We start from the raw sequence: 27,796 nt of genomic DNA, 5'->3' as shown, positions 1-27,796 counted from the left end.
TTGAGATGCATTATGGACACGTTTTCATTTTTAATACACTCAGAGTTCTATTAAATTAATAAATAAAAACCAAGTTACTTTTGGATTTTCAAATATTCAAGTATATTTCTCAGAAATATTTATATTAAAATGGTCATCTGTCAAAGCATACCAAAAGAGGTGCCCACCCCAAAAAAATTTAGCTTTTACTCACAGTATACATACAGATGTAATGGCTGTTTGACTTGGCAGTTACACAGACACAGGCATACCATGCTGAAGGAAATTACTGAAGTCTGCCAACTGGAGGACAGTGGAGCATCCATTTGGCAGATGTTTATTTCCTGTGCTGCTCACCAAGCCATAGTTGGCATGTACTGAACCCTAGGGAATGTAACTTCAAACAATAGAATAAGAAATGCAGGCAACTTCCAACAGGAGGCTATTTAAAGAGGGTATCCTTCTTTGAAAGCCAGCAATACTTCAGAGAAATGGATCCATTATTGTGGGCAAAAAGCAGTTCTTGATTCCAGAATACTTGCAGGTAGCAGAACTCCATTTTGATAGGAATTTATATAAAAGATTTAACAAGAACAACAAAATACCAAGTACATAGTACCCAAGTCCCAACAGAGTTCGTGTATGAAAAGAGATGGATCTGTTAGCTTTGGAAGCAGCTTCTGCGCTTCCTCCACTCTGTTGGAGACTTCTTTTAAATCTCCAGCAGTAGGTCCAGCTCTTCCATAGGTACCCGCACTCTCAATTCTTTTTCAGTCATTAGATCGAGCGTCTCTTGCAGATCATCAGGGAAATACTCTACTGCATCCATATAGAGCACCTGGAAAGAACAAGAACATTTTCTGTGCTACCTTTCTAGCAAGAAACACAGTATAAAGAAGTAAGTAGACAGCAACAACTCCAGAGCAAGAACATAAGAAATACCATGTGTTCTTTAAAGTCATACAAACAGAATTAGTACTCTTACAGTGACAGGCAAGTAAATGTTTAATCAAGTCTTTTCCAACTCTTACTGGGTAACTTTATCCAAAAAGATAAAACGGATGTCAAGAGGCACTGGAGCATTTGCAGCATATACAGACATTACCTGAGGTGCCAGGTTCCCCTCAGTAATTTTTAAATATTACTACATAAATAATTTTTTATTTGGCTATGTATTTCTGATACTACCATGCTCATGATAAAAGTCTGAAAGACTCAATCATTTCTAGATCACACAGGATTTCTTACTGCTGTGCCTTAATACAATGCCTTTCTGTCCTGAAACACAAACAGCATTGACTGCTGACCATGTTTCCATTCAAGATGCATCTTTTATTTGAAGAAAATCTTGACATTACTTCCTCAGAAACCTCTCTTTTCATTTGCATATAGCTCCTTAAAACTACTAAAGATTAACTTTTTTTTTTCAAATACAGAACCTCAAAAATTAAAGTATGATGACAAGTTCACCTGTTTTTTCTGCTTACCTTTGCCCAAGGGCAGTTTTGAAGGGCTTTATAAAACAATCCTTTACTTTTTTCTTTTTTTCCTAGTGAAGCCTGCGTGATAAAAAAACATACTTCAGTGTAGTAATAGCTGAAATCCTGAAACAATTACTTCTGAGACAAAGGACTGCTAAAAAGCTCAATGTTCTTCTGCTGAGAAATCCTTTTTATTATAAATTGTGGTAGCTATGCAATTTGTCAGGTTCCACTCTTCAGAGGTCTTTAAGGAGTTTCGGGGCTTTACTTGTAAGGTAAGTGAGAGAACAGGGACTCTTGACTATTCAAAGGAACCCGGACAGACCAAGAGCAGAGTATGTTGCTTTGGCCACTGCTCTTGATTTTGTATCAGGGACAAACCTGCTGATGGTACAGACTCTCACCATCCAGATGATTACTGAAGATTACTGGTCCCAGTATCAGTCCCTGGGTGCAGCACCAGTGGCTGGCCTGCAGCAGGAGTTCACGCTGCTGACTTAGAGCCTGGCCAGGGTTAGAGTTCAGCCAGGTTCCATCCCATATCCCTGTCCCCTTACCTTACCCATGTTTCAACAGCAAAGAGAGAACAGAGATCTACAGAACTTGGGTAATACTGACCAATCACAATTTCTTCTATGACTATATCTGAACACTTTAATGTTTCTAATTCATTTTGCTTCTCTAAACAATGTTATTCCAAGCTATTACTCTAACAGTATTTTCCTCCATCTTATTAGCATCCAGTAAAAACTCCTTGTTGTTCTTTTGGAAAAGGTATTTTCTGTGAATGAAGCACTAATGATAAAATACATAATGGGTGATCTTTAGCATTTGTGCATACTGGGGTGTCATTATTAGTTTGTACAGAATAACAGTAATTCAGTTTCTGTACATTCTTACATACAAAGTTGTATAAAACATTTACAGGTGTGTATTTGTGTAGAAATGGTCACAATCAACAGTCCCACACAAGAGATCTTCTCAAACACAAAACAAGATCTCTCCTTCCCCTGCTTCCTCTCTATTTCATGGCCTTCTCACTGCTGATCCCCTTCTGACAACTTATTACACAGGGGATGTGAACAGAAGAGTAACACTGGGGAGCAAAAGTTATTACTTGAGTGTTTTCATCTTCCATATTGTACTTTGGAGAAGCAAGAAAACCAAGATGGCAAAGCTGACTTTATGAAGTTGATTTTATCATGGGGAACTATGGAAGAAAAAAACATTATTGCTTTTCAGCATTAAACTGCAATGCCAGTTAACATAACCTTTATATGCAGCTTTTAAGATTCACAAGACTGTCAAAATGAAGGCAAGTTATAGAAGCTATAGCTATGTTTTGCCTACTGTGCGTTTACTTTGCATATGAACTGCACCTCAAGTGTTGAGGGAGCTGGCAGATATCACTGAGAGGTCACTCCTGGCAATCTTTGATTGATTGATCACAGCAACTGGGAGAAGGACCCAAAGACTGAAGAAAGTAAAACATCACTCCTGCTTTCAAGGGGAAGAAGATGTACCCAGTGACCTACAGGCTGGTAAGCCTCACCTTGTACCTTGGGAAGGTGACAGAGCAGCCAACCCTGGAAACCATTTCCAGGCACGTGAGTGAAAAGAAAATGAGCAGCAGACTGAATTCCCTAGAAGTCATGGCTGACCAACTCAATAAACCGCCATGATGAAATGACTGGCCTAGTGGATAAGGGGGAGCAGTGGACATTGTCCATCTGGACTTCAGTAAGGCCTTTGATACTGTCTCCAAGAGCCTCCTACAAAATAAAACAAAACTGATACTCATCTTCTTACCATAAAGTTCAAATACATTCTCCATAGCAGTGGACAATGGGTACCATTTTCACTCTGAACTGCATGTTCAAATAGAGCTACAATCCGATTTGTTAATCCAGTTTCAGGAATAGTACAATGTATTTCACCAACATCTGCCCTGAAACACAGAGAGAAGAAACAACAGTCCTTTAAACCCAAGCCAAGGGACCACATCTGGGTAAGAAGGAGTAAAGAAGGATGCACTGTATGTTCACAGCACCATATATAGCCAGGTTTTTGTAATTCATCCTATAAACTCAATGCTTATGCCAGCTTTTTAGCACTTGCTAATGTAATCAACACATTTCTAAATAGGAAAATTAGGAAAAAATATAAATTAAGTATTTTTGTGAAAATTCATGTAGCAAATTCAAAAATCATTTCTCTTTGAACATGATAATCCACTATCATATGATCTTAAATCATCTTTGCCTACCTCCAAGATTATTTATCCTTCTAAGCTTGGCAGAGCAGCTCAAAAGAAATTTAAGTGTGGATCAGCACATCTTCTTGTGGTGCCTAGGTAAGTTTGTTCAAATTTACCCCTCACTTTTGTAAGGCCATACCTTGGTCTTCGATCAAGGTCAAAATTACAACTCTGGATTTCAATCACAGTTACAACAGTCATTTTCACCCAGAGATTCAAATCCCTAAAGTTCCAGGCAGAACACAAAAGCAGGTATGTAGTTTTCACCAAAGCACTGATTTCCTTCATCAGCTAATACAGACTGACTTACTTTTGTGCTTGAGCTTGAAGAAACTGACTGGAGCACTGATGGCAACATCATTTGCCTGTGCATGTTCTCTCAGCCTGCCAGCTTGTTCCACTCACCATTAACACTTGGCTCCTAGCCTCTTTTTTTTATGTGTCTTTGAAGTAATTTTCCCTCTCAACCTTTGCCATGAGGGAAAATTATGAAACCTACTCTGCATGTAGTCAAACATTTGAAGCCTTGTACCTAACAGCAGCTTAAAAATGTTCCCGTTTTACCCTTCGTGTTCATTTTTTCATCTGAATTCCATACACTTAAGCAGAAATACAAACCAGAATATCAGTCAGACATAGAACAGACATTTTCTTATTTTGTCACAACATCACAAAACATTGGTTTTATGCATGACTGACAGGCCACTTATCTCCCTGTTGCAGTAGTTCAGCTCTCCTCTTGCAACACCCAACTTGTCCCTTGTAAATATAATCTATAGGAAGGGCTTTGCTAGCAGTGACCAATCTGGAAAGGAACTCAGTGTCACAGAGAAAATAATTCTGAAATTTTCAGTTCCAAGTAACAGTAATGAAAACCTATCATAATGTTCATCTGAAATTAACAGTAAATCAAAATACAATACTCCTTTACATTTGGTGGCTGTAGAATTCCTGTTACAATTTAGGATGACACAGGCTAACAGCTCAGGAACATCACTATCATGTCTGAATGCCTGCTGCCAGCCTGCAGCTATCAAAGAAGTGGATGCACCATCATTTCAAAGTATGCTGGCAATTATGTAATTTTACCAAGTGTGAATTTTGTGAGCTTACAGCTCTGTAAAACTTCCAGGTAATTGTTTTCTAGAAATCTGTTGCCATGTGCAGACACAAACAAGCTGTCAATGTCACTGGAGATCTGTAGGTAGCAGAGGATAGGTAGCTCCAAACAATGAGAAGACAACAGTTAAGAGACTTAAGCTCTAAGAATGGACACATACCTCGTTCCCTGTATGTCCTACCCTCTCCTTTCTCAGGAGCAAAAAATCTGAGCCCAGACTGCTCTGAATTCATGGAATTTCCAGCCTCTTCTACCTAGTAACAAAAACTAAACTCTCAAGGACTCACTATGGTAACAGATCTGCCACAACTGTATTCTGTGATTCAGGAGTAAAGTAGGGCAGCCAGCTCAGGCAGAAACTGCAGCATAGCTCTGTATTATGCTCTTAATTACTGGAGTACTAAAATGCAGCAGTTTCTAAGTTCACAGTGTCCATCTTAGCTATCTAAGCAGGCTTAGTTATTTAAAAATTCCTTAAAGAAATGTGTATCATCGTGATGCTAGTAGCAAGTAATCCAACAAATTCAAACACAATCTGGCTCAGTAGAAAGGACATAAGGCTATCACCCAGGGCTTTTATTCTGTTCAAGATTTTGCCACTGACTCCCTTTTCAGCCTCGAACAAAAGACCTCCAGCTACAGCTTCTTCATCTGCAAAATGAGAACTGCGATAACATTTCTCTCCTCTGTTGAGTGATTAGAGATACTCAAAAAGCATAATTGTAAGGAGCTGCAAGGCGTTACCTCTGGACCTTCTCTGTGAGTTTTTTTCTCATCTGCTCTGCTTGGATTGCAAACAGCCACGGCTCTAAAGAGTTAGCAGACCTTGTGACACTATCAAAAAATCTTCGTGCTTTGCTGGCACTGTGAGACTTCCTTTGGATGTGGATGTATGACCTCCAAAGAGATTGGTTGCTAGGATACCGTTTCAGAGCCTCCGTTAGTGCCTCTCGCAGGGGATTCAAAGGATAAACACTAATTTTCATGTGGAATCTCAGTAGATTTGTATGCAGCAGTGTGACAGCTTCAAGAGCACTGGGAAAATTCAAAATGCCAAAATTCTCTACAGGATTTTCATGTTTCTGTGAACCAGAAACTTCAAGTTTTTCTGAAGCCTGTGTATATATTAATACTGCAGCATCAATCCCAACAGTCAAATACTGGAACAGTGCATAACAACCAACCAGGTTAACCAGCTGATCAGTATCCTTGACCTGATCCTGATCAGAAACTGGTGCTTTACTGAAATAATCTTGCAGTGCATGCTCGTATGTTTTACGAGCTTTCAAGACGTTCACAGGTAACACTTGTCCACTGTAGGGCACATATAGTCCATTTTCAGTCAATTTGGTCAATATATGAACAGCCCGAGACGTAACAGCTCCTTCTACACTTTCTAGCAGTTCCACCTCCAGCTGAGCGTAAAGCAGGCTGAGGCTGCAGAGCTGGGCACTCTTCAATCCTCCTGCCCCTGCTGTGCCAAGAGCTGTGTCAAACACCTTCCTGGAATCATCTGTGTTACCAAGCAGCCATTCTAGGTAGGCATAGAGTTTCCAGAGAGAAAGGTTGTTTCGGTTGTCAGGTGCTTTAAGGAAATTCTTGGCCAACTTTTTACTCTTCCTGCCTTGTGCTTTTAGCTTCTTTTTCTTTTTTGCTTGGAGACACTGAATTACCTGCAGGGAAAAATAATCAGCGCATATTTTGAGAGGGATGGAAGCAGAAAGGAGCAAAAAAAAAAAAAACCCCACCCCACCTCACAGCAATTTTTAATAATATAATTATTACATATTATCATATAATAACATTTATGCAAAAATTAAAAAATAGTTTGCTGCAGGTATGCCGCTCTTTAACAGGTACTGAAGGAAAGGGGGATTTGGTTTTCTTTTTTTCCCCCCTTGTGCAATCTTAACTTGGATTTCCTGATTTGAATACTTAGTCCTGCAAGACAACTTTCACCAAGATTTTTTAAAATTCAATATAAACACTAATACAGAAGAAAGCCACACGTCACAAAACTGATTATATGCAGCCTCCTCATTACCTTAGATATTTCATACTGTAGCCAACAAATGGCCAGGTTAGATTTTTCCTTTCCTGTAAATATCTGGGACAGAACATGGAAGACATTCTGTATGAACTCCTCTCCTTCTTTATAGTGGCCTATCTGATGTCTGCCTCGTGACATTGTATCCATATGACCAATACTGTTGAATCCAGAAAGTGGGAAATCAGCAGAAGTCAGCGGTTTATCATCATAAAGCACACTGTCAAAGATGTTATTTTCATCCATGGCAATATAGAGACTGGAAGGAAAGAGTTTACTTGTACATGGAACTCCCAGGAATTGCAAAAAAGAGTACAATAGTTGATGTTGAAGCTTTGGATTAGAAAGACGGATTAAAGATGGTCCAAGATCATCAAATAACACCTAAAAAAATCCAAATTGAAACAAATTCCATTAATTTATGCAATCAAATAAAAGCAGCAAATCTATCATTTATGTAAATAAAGAACCTTTTCAAATCAGTAGGATTTAGAATTACCATTAAATGCTATCAAAATGTCATTCAAATTTAAAAAAAAATGGACAAGTTCAACAAGCAATCTGTTTTTCCAGTCAGACTGTAAATCTGCTATCAAGAGATTTCTTCGTCTGTGAACAACAAAGACTTCCATAGAAAACTTAGAAAATTAAGGTCTGGAAGATTTTATTCTTAGGCCTTTTTACACATAATAATTTGAAAATCAATGTCTGACTTGATCTATTTCCCAAGGAATAAAAAAATATCCAACTATCTGACTTGAAGGCAATGAACCTTTTGTTTATTTAATGCACATCTCTTCTTAAACACATTTTTGTGAGATTTCTCCACACAGATGACAGGAATCACTGAACAGCAAAGACAGACTATTTGCCTGCAGACTTTCCAAAGTTTACCATGAGCTTCCCATGGTTTTCAGAAGTCTCAGCACAAAACCTCAGGCAAATTTTTAATTTAAAAGAAAAAAATCTTTTTTCCAAACGAAGAAAAGTATTACTGTTCTAAAATATCCACGAATACGGCAGTGAATTCAAATTAAAGGATAACTAGTCTTATAATCTCCCCTTGTTCTATTATATCACAGTGACCTGTCTTTCTGGATCTTCACAATCTTCTTCAGTTTCCTTTTTGGTTTTGTCCGGCCTCCAAGGTAACCAGTGCCTTGCCTCACGGGAATATTCAATATCCAACCAAATATGCCACTTGGGAAGAGTTTTATCTTTTATTTCTTGATCCTCATCCAGATCTTCATCGTCCTCATCATCTAAAATCAAATCAATATATACACACACAAAATTATTAAAGAAAATTATCCCACCAAATCCAAAGGCCAGGCATGACATACACTTGAACTACTTTAAATATAGTATTAATAAAAAAACACACAAGACATAGCTGAGATCTTCCACATCACAGTTCTGAGTTTTGACACCAGCTCTGTAAGAATAGGAAGGTAGGAAGCTTCCAAACTTTTAGAAGATGTGAATCAGTGTCAGCACTCAGCCTTTTTCACAGAGGAGAAAAGAAAACACTGACAGGCTGTGGACCACTTTTATCAACAGCAATTTGCAAGCAAAAGCCAAGAGTCAATCATCCTTTTGTGTAATTTAGATTCTTCACTTCATACCTGGGCATAAGATTTCAAGTATGCTCTATGAATACTATGTGCAAAAAACATTTTGAGAAAACCGCGGTATATTAAAAAAAATGATACTTTAATATTAAACACTGCAAAACAAGTTTGGCCATGCCGCTTTATACTAAGTGGTATTTTCAACATTTTAGTTAATGTGCAATTGAAACAACCCATGAAGCTACACACACACAACAGGAAGTGCTTAACCACATCCCACTTTGATGATAACCTTTCTGGACTACTGGATAAAATTACAGCATTTTTCCTCCGACAGCAATACATTCATTCTGTGCAGAAACTGATGAGCACCTATAGGAAACGGGAAAGCTTGTAGAGATGTTTCTTTTTTATTGCTGAGGAAAACAATAGCCTTCAAAATTTAATGGTTGCCCTCATCATAAAAATCAAGCCATTTCTCAAGCACCTCCAAAGTCTTGATCCTGACGTCTGCCATTAATTAGGTGAAACACTCCCAATCCCAGTTCTTCTTGGATTTCAGGTAAAAAAAACAGATGGTTGCAAGATTTTTACTCTCTATATTTTTGTGATCAATAGTATCTCCTTTAGTCAGCAACTCTATGGAAAAAGACAGCATTTCCACAATCTAATCAAAGTTTGAAGAAACCTGGTAGTTTTTAATGAACACACTCAACTGAAAATTGCACCTGAACTTCAAGGGTTTACAGACAGGGTATATATCAACTGGTATATACTGGAGCTGCCCAAGACTGGCAGTGGTCCTCTTCTCTATACTGAGTCTTCTAAATTTGTGAACAAAATGTCTAGAGCCATCAAAAATGAAACTGCTGACCTCAGTTAGGGGCCAAGGAGATTCCATCTTAATCCAGGGACAAGGGAGGCACATAATTATCTTTCAGTTCTTTTGTTTACTAAAAGCAGACCCAAACTCGCTTCATCAGAGTTGCTACAGCAGGAGCAGCAAAAGCAAAGACAGCTCATCTTTGGTCAGACACATTCCAGCCTCCTGCTTCCCTGCAAGCTGTATCTGCTTGAGAAATAGTCCTTGACATGAACAGAAGTGCTGAAGACCACAAGACAAGGTGAGGCTAAGCAGCAGGGAGTGTTTTCTGCATCCCTGCTCTTCCAGAAGCGCTCCAGCCAAGTGAAGACACAATTCCTTCATTTTCTGCATCACAAAGAGAAAGGAAATGTTTTCCTCCTATTTTAGCTATACCTTTGCTTGAGTAACTGAAATCCATTCCAGAAATAGGATCATAAATCTAGGTATCCTTGAGGCAACTGTCATCCAATAATACAAACCCACCTCACCATACTAATATGATGAAAGGGTCTTAAGGGAAGTAGCTTCCTTTCACTTCTGACAGCCAAGAATCTCCACCAAGTACTTACACCTCTAGCTTTTTCAACAAAGTGGAGGATATGCCACTCTCCTCTAGTTCTCATTGTAGGAAGGACAACAATGTTCTATAAACAGTATTGTACATGGAACATGCAACACATGCTACTCCTTGTGAAGTAAGATATTTATTTATTTATTTATTTAATAGATATATAATGTGTATATATATATATAAAATATATTATCTTGGTATCAGTAAATATTTTTTAAAACTTGTATGCAAAAACATGCCAAGAATCAGATCACATCACTCTAATCAAAACGTTTAGATGAACACAGACATATACAACTACACATATTGAGACACATACCAGGCTTAAGAACGACCCAGCCACCCTTTTCTTGTTGGTGCATCCATGCTTTCCAGCCTCTTGCTCCTTTTTCTCCAATTCGTGGTTCTCCACTATCCCAAAAGGGTTCAAAGAATTCCACCTATTGTTTTCAACAGGACCAACCAAAACAAAACATATAGAAAAATAGTTTTTGCTGTTGTACAGACATTATCTCTGTCAGCTTAGGTTTCTCAGACCCTATAAGCACGTATCTGGATGTAATTTCTGTATTTAAAGACTTTGTTAGATACTGCTTAAGATTCAGAAGGAACAATTGAGTACTTCAGTTATGGCTGTGGCACATAAGGACTGTCATCAACTCTTCTCATGAAAATAAAGTTTGTTTTAAAAGGTAACAGGCTTTAAATAAAGCAAAATGCTTTTGTGCCTACAGTCCCTTATAGATCTTTCAAGGATAAAGATCCAAAGTCCCCAGGGTGTGGCTTTCAGAACCCAAAACTCCCCTACTCCCTAACTTCTATCTGGCTAATGGAATGATAACTCAAATCACACACCTGTGGTCAAATCAAAATGTTACAGCTGCACATAAATATGACTGGACTAAAGATAAGAGGACAAAGATCCATAAGGACTTGAATCTTTCAGGTTTAAGGGTGGCCAAAAAGGTCAGGGCACTTTGCAGCGAATCACAAGGTCAGGGTTCTAGTCCTAGTGACTTTGTCACTGCCAGTGTGCAATCAGTCATCCCTAGATTCATCAGTTCCTCCTCTGCTTTGCGTATCCTAAGCTCTAATGACAATCTCTCACTTTTACCAAATGCTTCTGGTGTGTACCAACCCTTGGCTTGGACATCAAGATGTGACTGTTAATACAAATACTAACAATAAAATTTACTCCAAGAAAAACCAAGCATCAACACATGAGAAAACTCCAGGCTTACAGCAAACTGCAAAATATAATTCTGCTCCTTGTGGATTTATTCTATGCTGCAAGTGAGAAAGTGAACTGTGGAAACAGTACAGAAACAAGTAATTCCAGACTGAGTCATAACACTTGTGTAAGACAGCAGAATGTGTGATCAGCTGGAAATCTGGCATTTTCCTATTTTCAAGAACTGCACTTTCCAACCCAAACATGGTCCTATCGAATCAAGGTTCCTTTTCATCCTGCTCTAAGATTTTTTAAATATTACAGGTAATCATGCAGTTTTTCAAATGATTAGAACTGTAACTATGTATCTGTGCAACTACACCAAATCCTTCTTGATAGCTATGTCTGAACTCTATATTTTAGCTCTTTAAGAAGACACTGCTATTTTTTTATCTGTAAGAGTGCTCCATTTGTGGCTAACAGTATCAATTGAGAGAGCAAGAACTGGAGTCTGAGTTTCCAGGGAACACAGTGAGGTATCTGAAGCAAATTCAATTTTTACCCTCTACAGTAGCCCAGCTGCCTAAATGGTGGCCTCTCTACCACTCATTAAAAAGGAAACAGTTCTTAACAGTTCAGTGGGATCATGCTATCTGCATCTAAATATTAACTTCCTTATTATTAGTGGGGTGCACGTGCAACGTTCTCCTGAACAAATTAAGAGAAAAAGTGATTTAGTGCTTCAATATTTACCATTATAAGCTGAACAGAATCTCATGGGTCAAATAAAAGGCACTTGAAAGTATGAAAGTGTTCTGAATGTAGCCATCTAAGCCATTAATGGCAACAGGTAACAGAGAACCTAAGAAACTTTTGCAAAAGCTGTCTGGATGGGAAGATTTTATGTCCTATCAGCTCCCTCCATCATCAGTAGCAAAATAACAGCATTTTGGGGGAAAAGAAGCAGGGCAAGTGCTAACTAGACACAGACATTGATCAGCTAGCTCATTTTTTTCCATTTTTAATTATTTAAAAAGATATGAAACAACTGGTTATCACACTTCTATTATATACAGTAAAAGTAGCCATTTGGCCTATAGTTCTAGAGGACCCCACAAGCATTTTTTCAATACAAGCATCACCTCAAAGAACCTCTAAGTAAGCTGCTATCCAAAATATTTCCATATGTCCTTAAAAATTCTTCAACATTTTTCTGGTACAGCATTTTCCGTAATACGTAAAGACACACACCCATTTAAATGGAAATTGCTACCTGTCCCCTTGTTGGCAGATCTTTTACACTGTCAGGTTTAAAGAAGGTGAAGTCAATCAGAGCCTGAAACAAAGACACTGCTTTCTCAGAATGGCCAGCCTGTCTCAGAAAGTGGCACTGCTGAATAAATATAGCTGTAAAGAAAAGAAGATAAATTTTTAGTATTTCAAATTTTGTTGCAAAGTATTTTATTACAGCCCACAAATATAAAAATACATACACGACATGCCGTAGAACATAATTGTTTTGGAACACTATCAAAATTCAAAACATGGAGAGTAAACAGCATAAATGCATGTCAAAATTGTCATCGTTTAATGAACTTTAAGACTGCTCACTTTAAATGTACCAAAGAGATGACTTTTTATTCATGCCATACATGCACTGTCCTTACTGATGGAAAGTTCAGACACAGTGGTCTGAACTTCACCGTGCCCAACATCTGTCAGTGTGTCACAGCCCTCTCTGAAGATGCTGGGTGTAATCACAATGCACACAGGGGGGTGACAACAAGAAAAATCCTTTTTGCCTCTGTTTTGCATGAGATATTTACACTGATAATATGTTGGCAATATATAATTTTCACTGCAATTGTCATTATCCCTACTGCACATTGAGCCTCAGTCTCAGCTTAAAAAGGGAAGCAAAGTCCAAGTGTTTCTCTTCGTATTTTGCAACAAGAGTCTTCAAAGAAAGAGTTAAAGTAACAGGTATTATAAACACCTCCATTATGAGGCAGCTCAAGGATATTTCAGTGATAATCACTCCAAATTACACTCTAGTCTTAACACAACAAAAACTGTTCAGATTGCTTTAAATCATGATTTAAAAAAAAAAAAACCCAAGCCCATAAAGACTTAAACAGATCACTGACAGCCGAGAAAGCAGTAAATCAGTTCTTTAAATACTACTGTTCCTTCACTAAACACATTGGCTTTGGAAGGTTTTAAACAATCCAAATATTTAAGTGTCTAGATAGGTTGGAAGCAACTGCTCTTAATCATCATCTTATATTTAATACATGGGAAATTATTTACTCCCTTTATCTGAATATAGACATATATCAGATGTATACACATAAAAACATGAATTCAGATAGAATATACAAACTAGGCATTTAATCCAGTTTTTTCTGCAAAGTCAGTGATTATTCCTGCTAGCAAAGACTGGGATTTCTGAAGATATTTAAACAACGAAAACAATTACTAAGTTTATAATACAGTCTTCCCAAGTATTTTAACTAATTTAGCCACTGTGTCAAATTGACACTGAAAAAATTGTCCTTTACTACTCTCCCAGCTTCAGAGATGAACTTAGATTAAAATACTCTGAATGCAGAAAATGCCTCATCAGGATTTGCTGCCAAACTGGTGCCAAAAATAAATTACAGTAAAATTTTCTGCATTTTAAAAACAGAAGAGGTATTTGAAGAAATGCAAAGACCAGCATTTTCTTTGTGGCAAAAACTGAAAACAGCACGAATATATGCTTAATTCAGTCCATGATGCTAAGACAGGACTGCAGCTGAACTGACCTAGAAGATAAGGATGTTTCTCCCCATCCAGCAGATACATTTTGAAAAACAAGACTCCCTCTATACAGCAAAAATTAAGAATACTTTGTATTCATCTGCTTTATATTAACAGTTCCTAGTAAATGTAAAGAATCATAAACTCTTATGTCAAAATTTACCTAAAGGCTGATCTACCGTTTTAAAATCAGCTTTACCTTTTTAAAATTTTTCAATACTTAAAAAACCACCCATCTATTTCCGAGCAGATAGTACTGCATACTGAACACTAGATGGCACAGTCCCCTACCTTTTAAAATCAGAGCTCTTCCACTTTGTCCTTATCAAAGGTCAAAGGTTGAAGATATAAGCCTAACGTACATCACATCATAACTAGTTTGTGAAATATTCTGTATATTTATCTTAATGAACAAATTGGTAACCTTCCTAATAAGTACACTGTCAATTAAAACTCAGCCCAAGAATGACATAGTTGAGTCACTAATAAATTTCAAATCAAGAAGTCTCCCAGTGGAAATTTCTCTAATACTATAATTTAAATTTATTTAGAGGAAAAATAAAATACTTGGGATTGTCCATAAACAAATCACTATAGGCTTAAGACAGAACAACGAGAAGTTACTTGTGTTTCTGTTCCACTCGTGAATTTGAGTTCATTTTCATTTTATCTATGGATATTGCCAGCAAAAAAGTATTTAGAAATACATCCATCTAATATTAGTAAACTTGCTTAAGGAACTCTATTAAAAAAAAATTCTCACAGCAGTTACAAACTGCTTCAAGAGTTTGCATTTCATAAGTCACGTATGTTCAAATATGTGCAGGAAAACAAAACGAAAGAAAATCCTTCTTGTTTCCAAAAATAGATTCTGAATTGTCCTGAGAATCATTCATTGTGGTTAGTGCACAAAGTAACTGAAAAATTGGAAATCAGAGACAGCAGAAGCAATTAGAAGCTATCAGGCTGTACAATATCCACTGGCCAGCAGAGCACTTTTCCTCTGTAGCACTTTTTCCAGTGCTTGGTCCAAGATGAATCAGCCAAAGATCGTATTAATCTGAACGCCTGAAATTAAGTTAGTAACCCAGCATCTCAATCTTTAAGTCCAGACTGGATATTGCATAACATCATTGCTCCAACAGGAATTACAGGACTGGATAAAAACAAGATGTTTCTTGGACTATGATGCACATAAGAAAAAATGGACTCCCCCATAATAGTCTCTTTTAGACTGAAAACTAACTAAAAAAAGAAAAATCAAAAATATTCATGCTGACACTAATGTTTTCCCCTCCTCAATGTATTCACAGATTAATAATCACAATGACATGGCAAGATAAAGTAAAATTGAAATGGATAGGTTAAGTAATTTAGCTCCAAATGAATTTAAAGACTGTGCCAGGACTGAGCATGAAGTCATTTCTTCCCTGAATCCATTCCAGCATTCTAACTATCTGACTTATTTTTCTTCCAGGGATAATTATATAATAAATTATAAACTGGTAGATGTATGCATAGAAGAAACAACAAAGCCATGATCACGTGGTATTACAGCTTAGAATTTTCCATCTACAGACCAGGATTCTCAATGAAATTTCAGTAATGTTCCTCCTCTTTTCCGGATTAAAGTAATCAGTTGTAAAACTTCTGAACAAGAGATAATTTTTTTTTTCACAAGTCTCCTTTTTATAAAAGCACATCTCTTGGCTGTGGTTTTCCAGTCTTGACATTGTACTATAAACCACTCAGCACATTAGACTTTAATGGATGTTGTATCATAAACTCTCCTGGGGAAGAGCAGGATCTGCTATACCTATATTTGGTTGGAATATCTGCTTTAATTCTCAGCTAGGAAACCAGGATGCCAGGTGTTCTGAAGAGAAGCAAAGCTTCACACAATACACAGGAAAATCTGCTCTTAATGCAATTAGCTCCTAAGAAGACCAATCTGACCATAATATGCAGAAAGAACCTTACCCAGCATAGCTTCTTCCGTGCCAGGCAGCAGAGGATGGGATACCATGCTGCCATCCTGGACAGCTGCCAGTGTTGTCAAACATTTTCCATAGAGACTGTTGATCTTTGAAACGGAAAAGGTGGTGAACTGACTCTGACAGAAGAGAAGGTATTTCTTCCACATCTCCGGATTATTGGGATGTAAAAAAATTAGCTTCTGCCATTCTTTAATCAAAGCTGGTGGTTCCCAGAATTCTGCGCAAAGCTTCAGCCTGGCAAGTTTCAGATCAACATTACTTGGATTGCTTTCAATTGCCCTCTCTAAAATGGCCAGTTTCTTTTCCAAGATTAACTTGAGTGATTTTCTCCTTGATTCCTGCTCTCCCTGACTGGCATAAGGGCTAGGTCCTCTCATTAATTCATCCTAAACCAAAAAGAAACATCATTACAGCCTTAGGAAGAACGATCACTAGAATCACAAGAATGCTGACATACGTGAAGTTAACAGGTCATTCTTCACTTACTAAAGAGATACAGTTCTAAACAAATGAAGTTACAATATAATGTTCATGTATTTATGACTTATAAGCAACAAGGTCTGTTAGAATACAAACCTGAAAGGAAATAAATTCCATCCAAGCATTAATATCTCTTGGGTTTTCTCTGACTTTCTTGTTATATTCTTCCACTTTTGACATTAGAATGGAGTTCATGTTTATCCCAGGCTCTTGAATTGTTTGCTGTGCATTTACAGACTCATTGTCTGCGCTCTTGCACCCTTTTCCTTGTAGCCACACTGTGGTTGATGGATCATAAATCCCAAGAGGATTTACTTCTGTTGTGTCCGAAGAATCATCACTTTCCACTTGGGAAACTGGTATAAAAGCAGGTGGATCAGATGGAGAATTTTTATTACAAACAAGAATGCCATCTGTGTTCAGCATCTTCACATTGTTCTTTGTAAAGTAGCGCTCAGGTCGACTCTGTGCTCGCTTCTTTTTTGATGCAGAACTGTCCCAAGTTATACAGTGTTTTTTTGCATCTATGCCAAGACAGGACTCTCCTTTCCTTTTATACCTTGGAAAGGGAAATACAATTAAACATCTCCTAAAATACACATGAGAAAAGACACCTCCTTTTCAAAAGAAATACTTTCATGCAAATTAACCCAAATAATGGATGCTTAGACCTTCAAAAGCTTATGAACCTGGTAACTTTCTGCTTATTCAAGACTTCAACTTATAAATTCTTTCAGTGCCATCACACTTTTACTATCATACTAAGCTTCCTCTGAGGTTCAACAATATATGTCATACTCAAGAAGAAGAAAAACCTTTTTCATTCCCACCATTTTAAGCCACATAGACAAATATATTCTGGAGAAAGAACAACAAACTTTATATAGGGTTACTTAGATTAGATTATTTTAAACTGGAAATGACACCACTTGTTCAGTCCAGTAATTTCCTTCTGCATCCCTAGGCCTCTGTCCATTTTATATGCCAAAAAGTGGAGAGGGGTGTGAAGAGAAAAAGAGAGGCCATGTTCATAAAGGCCACAATAACCCAACGGATTAAGACAGGAAAATACCATCTTCAAATATTACCAAGAATGTAATTTCAGTGGCAGATATAGAGACATGCAATGCTAAAATAATATTCAAAAAATAGTTGATAATCCAAAGGTGATAGAAAATTTAAACAAATTATAACCAGGCAATTTTATTGCAAAGGCATAAAATGCTACAAAAATATAACCTATAAGTTCTCCCTCCTCCACAAATAATTATATACAGTATTACTGTATACACAGTAAACTATTTTCCTGAGAAAATCAAGAAGTGCACATACATAATGTACCAGCCAGCTGCACGCTCCTTTGGATGGGCTTCTGTATTAAAGCAAGGAAATGTTCTGAAGGGTCACCACAGTACCAGTAACTCACTATAGACATTTAATGTGCAATTCAATATACTAACATGAAAAGTAGCATTGTATAGGACAGTCACATTTTAGTACAATGTCTGGGTGAAGAAATCTGTTTGCTAAGAAAATACCTGTAGCTTTTTTTTTTTTTTTTTTTTTTTTTTTTTACACAAGGGTATCCAACTACTCAATTAAGGAAACCTCTTGACAAATCTAGTATGAAATAATCAATACCTTCACTTCCCTTTCAGACACAGAACAATAGAGACCAAAAAGAGTACTTGCCCAAAGACAATTAATAACACAAATTGGGATTTCTAGATGGCTCAGTAGTTTGCTACAGAGAATGTTTTTAAAAACAATGAAAATCACACACATTATACCCATTATTTCATGCCATCTTTTGCCTTTAAAACATTCATCCAAGAATTATAGAATGGTTTGGGTTGGAAGGGGCCTTACAGATGATCTTGTTCCAACCCCATGGGCAGAGACATCTTCCACTACATCAGGCTGCTCAAAGCTCCTTCCAACCTGGCCTCAAACACTTCCAGAGATGGGGCATCCACATCTCTGGGCAGACTATTCTAATGCCTCACCAGCCTCACAGTCAAGAATTTTTTTCCTAATATTCAATCAAAACCCATTCTTTTCAGTTTAAAACCATTTCCCCATGTTCTATCACTACATGCCCTTATAAATAGTCTCTCTCAATCTTTCCTGTAGGCTCCCTTCAGGTACTGGGTGGAGTCTTCTCTTTTCCAGACTCAACAACCCCAATTCTCTCAGCCTGTACTCAGAGGAGAGGTGCTCCAGCTCTCTGTGACCAACCTGGTGGCCCTCCTCTGGACTCACTCCAACAGGTCCATGTCCTTCCTGTGCTGGGAACTCCAGAGCTGGATGCAGCACTGCAGGTGGGGTCTCACCAGGGCAGAGTGGAGGGGCAGAATCCCCTCCCTTGCCCTGCTGGCCACCCCGCTTTGGATGCAGCCCAGGATACAACTGGCTCTCTGGGCTGCGAGAGCATATTTCTGACTCATGATCCACTTGCTCTCATCACTGCCCTCATCCACCAGCACCCCCAAGTCCTTCTTGGCAGGGCTGCTCTGATCTGTTCATCCCCCAGCCTGTGTTGATACCCAGGGTTGCCCTGACCCAGGTGCAGCACCTTGCCATTGTTAAATCGCATGAGGGCCCCCCTGCTGAGCTTGCTCAGGTCCCTCTGGATGTCATCCCATCTTTCAGGAGCGTTAACTGCACGACTCAGCCTAGTCTTGTCAAACTTACTGAGTGTGCACTTGATCCTTCTGTCCATGTCACTGCTGAAGAACACATTAGATAGCACTTGTCCCAGTAGAGACCCCATAGGGCTATCACTTGCCACTGACACTGGCACAACACCAAGCCAAATTTTGAAATAAGCTGCTCAGTCATCTTTTCTCATCTTCTATGTAAAAATTTGCACAGACTCAATGACAGTGTGGTAGTTGGATACCTATAGAGAACAGCGATCGGTACCTTGCGATGTCCCCACGGTACAAGGATTTGTAGGCCCAGTTTGCAGGGTCTGGTTTCTTGTCTATCCGGAAGGTGCCAGCTGTGGGGGCCTGGATATCATCAAGCCAAATAGAGCGACTGCTGGTAACATTTGATGCTTTCTTACCCTGACTGCAGACAAGGAGAAAGAGGATATTCTAAGCATTTGTGCACATATTCATCTACATAACCAAAGAAACATTACATTTCCGTAGTTCACAATAATTTAACTTACTCAAGGTCACTGTACATGATCCACTCTTGCAAAGTCAGTACCACGCTTTGAAAAAACCAGCTAGAAATACACTAACAGAACCATCAAATCAAAACACCAAAAGTCCTCGCACTTCTAAAAACTGAATTTATGATTATGAAAGGTAATACCCAGATTTAACCAATCAATCCAATCAACTGTTTGGCACAATATAATCCAAAAGCCACATATTACTACTCTCGAAATTTACTTTTGTCTTGGTAAGATATTACAATCAAGAAAAAGAATCTGTAAGAGGATGACTAGCTGTAATTATACCCGTGCATTTGATAAAAGAGTGTGTATCAAAGTGTTTTATGGATTACAGTTATATAAATGCTCTTAAGTGGAAATTGAGACCTGCCTCTGAACTGTAAATAACTATGAATTTCCAATCTGAATTCATGGTACAAATATGTGAGTTTTAGAGTCTTGAATAGTTTTCTAAAATTTCACAACACTTTTCACATTCAGAATAATTTTGTGGTTCAGGTTTCAAAACCAGTCATTTGAAAATTCAATATTCTCTCAGCATCAACAATTTTTGGAAAGTAGAAAAAAAAGACACCACGAAAGAACTTCAACACTTTTATTTGGACAAAGCACTGGCTGGCTAGCCCAACTTAGCAAACCGCTTATGAACCACATCCAGCCACCTTTCCAGCACAGATGAGTGATGGAGCAGAATGGGCTCAGCACCCAAGTAATTTTTACTGCTCTTCCTCACAGTCAAGGAAGCCTTAGCCCCCACAAGGCAATAAAAGTTCTCATATAGGAGGAGCCAAGTGTGGCTAAAGGTATCTGCAGTACCTCTGGCACTCTTCCACAGGGAAACAATGTTAGCTTGGCATCATCACATCCCACAAACCTGCGCTTTCAGCTCCTGATTAATCCCCCTTGAGGAAAGTACTAAACTGGGGGAAATTCAAAGACTTCCCAGACTACATCAGTTGTAACAACAATTCCTTAATGTCACCAAATCCTTATTCTATCCACAGGAGTAACTGCAGCGTGGTGAATTAGAGCCAGAGCTGCTGATGCCAAAGAAAACACAGGAACCAGGGATTCAGAAAGAGGCCAAATGGCTGCTCAAACCAGCAAACACGGTGAGAACCAGAAGGTGACTCACAGCCAACTGGACAGGGCCACCTCGAAAGGTTAAAAACCCAACAGCCTAAGGAAAGCACAGCTAGGTATGCCAAACCTGGATACTGGCTGCATTCACACAACCTCTTTAGCTGTTCAATGGTCATGATAGTCACTACATGGCTATCTTCTTAAAATTCTTATTTTCATAAAAAATGACATCTCCACTAATTACACAAGACTTTAGAGCTCCTGGACTTAATGAAGAAGATTTAACAAAACAATTTCAGTTGTTCAAATACTCATATAGAAATATTACAAGCAGAAAGCACGAAGCAAAATATATGGATATAAGAGAAATATTAAATCAAACAAGAAATTTTGTCTTAAAATTTACCAAAAAAAAGGAAATGTTAAATCTGTGAGCAGGAAGGTACATTATTAGGCAAACCCAGCCACATATTAAGATTTTTGCACTAATTAAGAATATTTAATGCAATCGCTCTCTAAACCCTCACAAAAGATCTGTGAAAGGAAACGAGATGGTTACAAAACTGAACATAAGCCTCTACATGACTTTAAAAATCTATTTCATAACCACCATACCATGCTTTTCTCTGTACAACAGCACTTCACTGAATATTTTAGTCACAGTTTTTAGATATGATTAAACAAGTGGCTCTAAATCTGTTTCCCTTGCTTTGAATGCTGAATAAAGGTTTAGTCACACAAAGCTTAGAAAAAGATGATCAGCCAGTGGTAAAAATTTCAGTTGAAGAAACAAGCACAAGAACACAATGAATTTACATCTTGCATAGTGTTAATATATACATACTTTGCTGCTGCTTCCTTTCCACTATTTTTGCCACTTCCTTTGTCCTTGGTGTGCTTAGTGTCCACATCCGATTCGCTGCTACTGGAATCCCCTTTGGTTTTCTTTTTTGTCTTCTTATTGTGGTGATGTTTTTTCTTTTTCTTTTTCCTTTTCTTACTTGTCTGTTTCAGACTCTCATCTGTATCACTCTCCTCTGACAACTCAGATCTTGAAGAAGTCCTGCTTGGAAAAAAGTATACACATTTATATATACCTATATAGCTAAGCAGTAAATCTGTTAAGGAATACCACTGTAAGAAAGTTCAGAACATTTTACTCTTTACCTTTACTCTCCCTGTATTTTTTTGGGAAGGCAGCAGTAACATATACAGCAAAAGTGATATAAATCTTCATTAAATCACAACTATATTTTTCAGCTGCTGAAATTATTGACAACCACTCTTAATGTTTTAATAGTCAAGGCATTTTGATGTGTGATCTGTACAAATATCCATCTGTTAACATTGCCAAATTAAAGAAGGTGACTGAGATGATGAAATTTTTTAGCTTTGCTAAATGACTTAGGTCAAGCTAAAAGACAGAAATCTTTCACTGTGACCTGCAAAAAAAAAGGAGTCTGAATTTTTTTCCCTGTTTTTTTTATGATTTACATAAGAAATATCAAAACTTGTTAAATCACTTCCAGATTAAAAAAGAAATCTACCAATCAAGAAATAATTTTTCATGACTACTCAACTAATGTTATCACATAATACAGTATAATGGAATAAATAACACTGTGTACAACAGACAACCGAGTTATTGAGAGATCACACAAAGGACACACAGTTTTGGCAAAACACATGTATATTACTGTACATACCATAAAATCTCCCATACTTAATAACCCAATGAATAATGGAGGTCTTCTCTAACCCTTAATTAAAGCACAAGCTCTTTTTAAACTTTTTTTTTCTGCAATCTTTTAATGAAAGAAAGGCGTGACAACTCTCAGTATTCCTAATATGTCAATAAAAGAAAATACTGTATTTCAGAAACAAGGCATCTCGAGCAACAGCCCTGACACAATTTTTTTAAGGACACTAAGGAAAAATAAACCAAAGAAGAACCATTAGCAGATCTTTAAAACAAACAAGCACACTTCTGCAAACCAAGCAAAGCAAACGCTCTCAAAACCACCAACTAGGTTGGAGCAATTAGTTTTTATTGAACTGAGATTCAATAAAACCAAAAAAACCACCAAAGCCAACTTGTTTTTATTAAATCAAGTACCCAAGCAATAGGCAAAAAACCCCCACCAAACAACAAACACCCAAACATTTTTCTGCACACTAGTTTTTGACTAAGTGCTTTTCAAAGATGAAATTAATATGGTGGGTTTATTACGTCATTATATCTGATGGTAACTTGCAAAATGCTTAGCTTTATGACATGGAAGTCCTAAAAAGATTTGAAGAAACATAATAGAATATATGACTGAAAAACAAAACATTGATTGCATTTCAAACACATAATGCATGTAAATGCATGTAAATGCAAGACTAAGTACAAAAAAATATGTACTCTGGTGTGCTTGGTATTATAAAGACATTCTCTATCATGACCACCAACAATTATCATAGACATAAGGCTTGTATCAAATTAAAAGTGACTAAGGTTTTGAACTTGACAACTAGAAGCTGACTGCATTCACTACTGAGTGCTAGTTACAGTGGAGAAAAGCCAAGTACAGCAACCAGTCCAGTGAACGTATTAAAACCAGTTCTTCAGCAAACGTGGCTGCTTAAAGCCCATTTCTGCAAAGGACATAATAACCCACTTCAGCTGACCAGCATGTTCTACAGCCACACTCAACTTGATGGATGTAATACTTCATTCGTTCACATCAGCAACTGTTTTTCAAAAAGTAGAAAACTCAGCTGTGAAACGGCTGATTTCTCTGGTTTCCACAGAGAAATCATAAAGATGATGTTTAATCTTTACAGTATTTCAAGGGTCACTTTAGACATTCAAAAGCTAATGAAGAATCATGATTGCTCAGTCCCCTCTCCATTCCAAAATAACAATCGTTTAAATGCAGCTCTGAGAAAAAGAAAATGGGAATGTCATTGCATACATATGATTTCTCATTATTTTCAGTTAAAAGACATGGAAGCATTATTCATTTTTTCACATGTGACTCAGTTCAGGCATTTTTAAATACTGAACACTAGAATGAAAAGCAGCTTTTAGCTGCTGAATTTCATCTCATATAACAAAAGACAAGCAGGACAAAGAAAGAGGCTATTTCAAAAGACACTGAAGTACACTCTACCTTGTTAATGGTGATTTTTCAGGAACGAGATTGGCAACTTCTGTAGTGCGCTGGTGCAGTAACAGTGCATCTTCTGCAGAGAAGCTTGGGTTACTAAGCCAGTCTAACTCTGTAGGTAAAAAAAAAAAAAAGTGAGATAAATACAAATTAGCTTCCTGTGCTTTTTTAAGTTGGAGGTTAATCTAGTCAGCAGACAGTTAAATTCACAGTAAATGTCACTAAGTCATATGCAATAAATGAGCATATTGGAAAGCCCTCCACGAAATTTGCATTTAGCTCATACTGAAAGAAGATTCCATGTTTAATACACAGCTCTGTACATAAAAAAATAATCTATCCAACATTCATTTCTATGATTTAAAAGTTCTAACTTATATATTTATAGACTGTATAAATTTGATGTATAAGATAATCTACTGTATCATAATAAATTTATTAATATATATCAGTGATACATTGATTTCCATAGACAGTATAGATTAGCTACATATTTAAAAAGTGAAATTAAAAAATAACAGAAAAGCATAATTAAACAAAAGGTATAGTTAAAGAATGCAATAAAGCTTATACAAACTAACCAAAGTGTACTTTACTGAATTTGTGGAAAATATTCTTAACACAATTTTACTGATAGGCACATCCTTTACTGATAAGAATACTCAAGTGTTTCATATATGGCTGAAACATGTCACTGGATTCTCAGTTCTCTAACCACTGAAATATCATTAGACCTTTCAACAGTGTGAAAGAAAGCTATTTGATGCTAATTTGGATACATTAGTCAGCATTAAGCATTCTGCATCTAAATCTCTGCATTTCAGTCACAGGTAAGATCAGACACTGACAGGATGTGGAAGGGAATTTTTTTGTCACAATTTTACTGATATTACAAGCTGTTATCAAGACTTTCACAGAGTTTTCATTTCTAAAATTCTTTTAAGCATGTGAAATTTCTTAGCTATTAAACAACAAAAGTTATTTTGCCTAAATACAGAACTTAACAGCAGTCCCTCCAGTGCCACACTGACAGAGATAACATAAAGAACAAATCTGGTCTCTCCCTGCCTCTCCTCCATGCTCTTTACAATCACTTTTGCCTCTGTGTTCTTCCTGTCACACTCTTGTCTTTGGGCTCTTGACTACACTGCCCTCTACTCCTTAAACAGCATGAACTCATTGTCTGTTGTGCCATACACCTCTCCTCCTTCTAAAGTATTTCTTTCAGAAACAGGGTTTTGGTATGAAAAGCTTTCTTCCGTCTCATGTCCCTGAGCTGTTGTCCACAAAAGGATTTAAAGCAGAGTAGGCTGCAGAACAGTCTGTTAACCTAAGTTAAGCACATCAAAAAATACATAAAATAAAGCAAAGCCACACTTTGTGTTTCCCAGGAGTCCACCCCCATTACTAAAGGCCCCATGAGGAGTGATCACCTCCCTGGCTCTTGAACCTCCACCTGTGTGCATGGGAGAATCCACAATTCAAGGCACTGTCAAGATCAAAGCACGCTTCCCATGACCAGCCCAACCCATATTCTGCAGAACACCACCATGCACCATCTCCAAGCCTGTTCCTGTAGCTTGGTTCTACCTCAGCAGGTAAGATCAAATTGCATCTTTAACACACTGAAGAATCACTCCATGAGGATCAAGCCCTGCTACAGCAGGAAAGTTCAGAATTCTCCAAGTACACTATTTTCTGAAGAATGTAATCAAAAAAATTAAATCATCAAACTGACCTAATAATCTGAAAGAAATGAGCAATTTTTGCCATTATGCAACATGCAAGTTCAAACTCCTTGTAAATAATCTAAAGTGGATCAGTTAGCATTTCAAACATCACAATGCATCCCAAACTTTAAAACACTATCTTTTCAGTTGTTAGGCTTTTTTTCTTGTGGAACATCTAAGAAGTTTACCACTTTCACAGAGCAGATATAAAAGACCCGTATTTCGGTAATATGCATGTACCTTTTACATGTTTGTGAGCACAAGAGCAGCAGCAATCCAGTGACATTCTCTTTATGCCTTCTCAAGCAAAAAGAAGAATTAAAACTTTACAGTGCACGTCTACAGAGACAATTTATAAGAGTTACATGAAGCCTTTTGCTGCCACTCAGGATCCTGAAAATCTGCTTTCAGCAAAATTCACGGTGTCATCTGACATACAGCATAGTTCAGACTGCAAATAATGCTGTGCATTATGCTTACTAATGTCAGCAGGGTTACTTATTACCACTGTTCTCTTCATGGCTACAGATAAATTTGCAATCTACCTTCCACCAAATGCTAATTAAGCCTGACAACATAATTGTAAGGAAGCATATACAAAATTGCAGTACTCTAGAGGCTGCTGCAACTCAGCAATTGGGAAGCTTAGGAAGTGTAAGCACCACTTCTGTTTCTGTTTCAGACAGCACTTTCACTTTAGAAATGGTTTAGGAAGGTTTTAAAAAGTATGAGGCACAGTGGTTGGCTGCATGAAATATGACCTGTATATATATACATTACTATTTCAACTCTTACAATAAAGCTATGAAGCAGTCCTAAATGCCTGCTAAAGGCACCTTAGTTTTACATAATACTAAAATCAAAATACTCTGGGATCTCTGTATTATGATGCACTTTGGCTTCACATCAGGTCTGAGCAGAGAACCATCTATCAGAGAGACAGATGCCTGTCAAGTTCTTGAGTTCTCACAAAGTTGAATGTGTGAAATTTGATATACACCACGATAAATGTGGTTCTGAGTTAATATTTAATTTTTACAATTTGCATTAAAATGTCGTTGTCAACAACAAAGTACAATATTTATTAAAACGAAAACCAAACAAATTATGTTCCCATTTTGTCAATAATTCTCACACAAAAAGTTTCCAGTATGCCAAAATTTAAGACATAAGCAGTGCTAACAACTGAAATCTGGATCCAAAAGTCAGTCTTACGTATTTTTCTGTATAATCTGATCTTCCAGACAAGTGGCCTGAAGCAACATAGGCCACCATAACAAACTTAAAGGCTAAATTTCTAAAGTTTTAAAATATAACCAAAGTCTTCTTACCAGAGAATTTTACTGTATCTCTGCCTGACAGAGCAGCTCCTCTATTCCTAGAAGCTGTAGTTTGGGATCTTATTATGTGCATACTCCCTACACCAAGTGTCATTACCAGAAAGGCTCCTAAATGCAGCTAGACCATCTCTGTACTGGCAGAGTGAGTATCAGCCACTGTTATGCCATCAGGGGTAATGCACAACTGGTTAGAACAAGCAGCTAATGCACCATACCGACTGGACCAAACATACAAGAAATTTAGCCTAGCTAAATAATTATTTGGTTTCCCCTTACTGCGGTATCTCGAGAAGGGGCAGATATAAGGGTGGTAGAACCTGACAAGCAAAACTAAGGGTTAGTTCAAATCCTGTTCAGTGGAATTAATAAACACAGTACCTACTTCACCGCTTGGCATTACACCAGAAAGTGTTATTTCCTTTAATATTATTATTTATTTTATTAAAAGTATTACTTGCTAGACATCTACAACAGTCAATGTGATACAATGAATTATAGTCTCATTCGTAACGTTCCAAAAAAGTCCTTTACAACTATGATCTGGCTTACTGAGCAAGGAATTAAAAACCACTTTTCAAGATATCCAAAGCCAGTGGGGGGAAAAAAGAAAAAAAAAAAGAAAGAAAAAAAAGAAAATAACAAAACCAACAACAAGCCCAAAGACCCCGTGCCGCGCTCCGCAGCCTCCGGGGGTGATGCTTACGGGCCGATGGGCCCGAGCCGGGCGGCAGCACCGCCCCCGCCGCCGCTCCACGGCGGGGCCAAGCACGGCCGGAGCGGGGCCGGCGGCAGGTGCCGAGGGCCGCTGGAGAGCTGTTAAAGGAAAGCCGGTTCTCCCAGGACTTTACCTCTCGTGGAGCCCTCGGAGCTGCCGGCGGGGGGCTCCCCGGGCTGGGCGGCCCCGGCGAAGGCCGGGAACAGCGCCATGTCTCGGCCGCCGCCGCCGCCCCCCGCCCG

At 37.9% G+C, this 27,796-nt stretch overlaps 1 protein-coding gene across 2 annotated transcripts; it reads right to left on the bottom strand.

Annotated features, from left to right (window-relative positions):
• Positions 1–21: 21 nt before the first annotated feature.
• Positions 22–27,787, bottom strand: NRDE2 (NRDE-2, necessary for RNA interference, domain containing). Of its 2 annotated transcripts, XM_040067993.2 has the most exons (14): positions 27,688–27,787; positions 23,773–23,881; positions 21,459–21,677; positions 19,267–19,416; positions 16,438–16,900; positions 15,845–16,247; positions 12,336–12,469; positions 10,211–10,331; positions 7,971–8,146; positions 6,882–7,268; positions 5,582–6,510; positions 3,270–3,408; positions 1,467–1,538; positions 22–817 (listed from the first exon to the last, which is right to left on the bottom strand). In XM_040067993.2, exons 1-14 carry the CDS (start codon positions 27,764–27,766, stop codon positions 692–694), a joined length of 3,507 nt encoding a protein of 1,168 aa, XP_039923927.1. In that variant the 5' UTR covers positions 27,767–27,787; the 3' UTR covers positions 22–691. The 2 variants fall into 2 exon arrangements, 1 of the variants encoding a protein (XP_039923927.1); XR_005701441.2 differs by lacking the exon at positions 22–817 and having other exon boundaries at positions 1,527–1,538; positions 3,270–3,403.
• Positions 27,788–27,796: the final 9 nt, after the last annotated feature.

This window comes from Hirundo rustica, chromosome 6, assembly GCF_015227805.2.
Source record: "Hirundo rustica isolate bHirRus1 chromosome 6, bHirRus1.pri.v3, whole genome shotgun sequence".
NCBI classification, from domain to species: domain Eukaryota; kingdom Metazoa; phylum Chordata; class Aves; order Passeriformes; family Hirundinidae; genus Hirundo; species Hirundo rustica.
The sequence above is the reverse complement of the archived record's forward strand: the minus strand, read 5'-3'. Positions and strand labels throughout refer to the sequence as shown.

Excerpts from the sequence above, each read along its gene's own strand:
- NRDE2 (XM_040067993.2), bottom strand. The coding sequence starts at position 27,766 with ATGGCGCTGTTCCCGGCCTTCGCCGGGGCCGCCCAGCCCGGGGAGCCC. Across the intron at positions 23,882-27,687 it reads CTCCGAGGGCTCCACGAGAG|AGTTAGACTGGCTTAGTAAC; the intron begins GTAAAGTCCTGG and ends TTTTACCTACAG. Across the intron at positions 10,332-12,335 it reads ATCTGCCAACAAGGGGACAG|GTGGAATTCTTTGAACCCTT; the intron begins GTAGCAATTTCC and ends TGAAAACAATAG.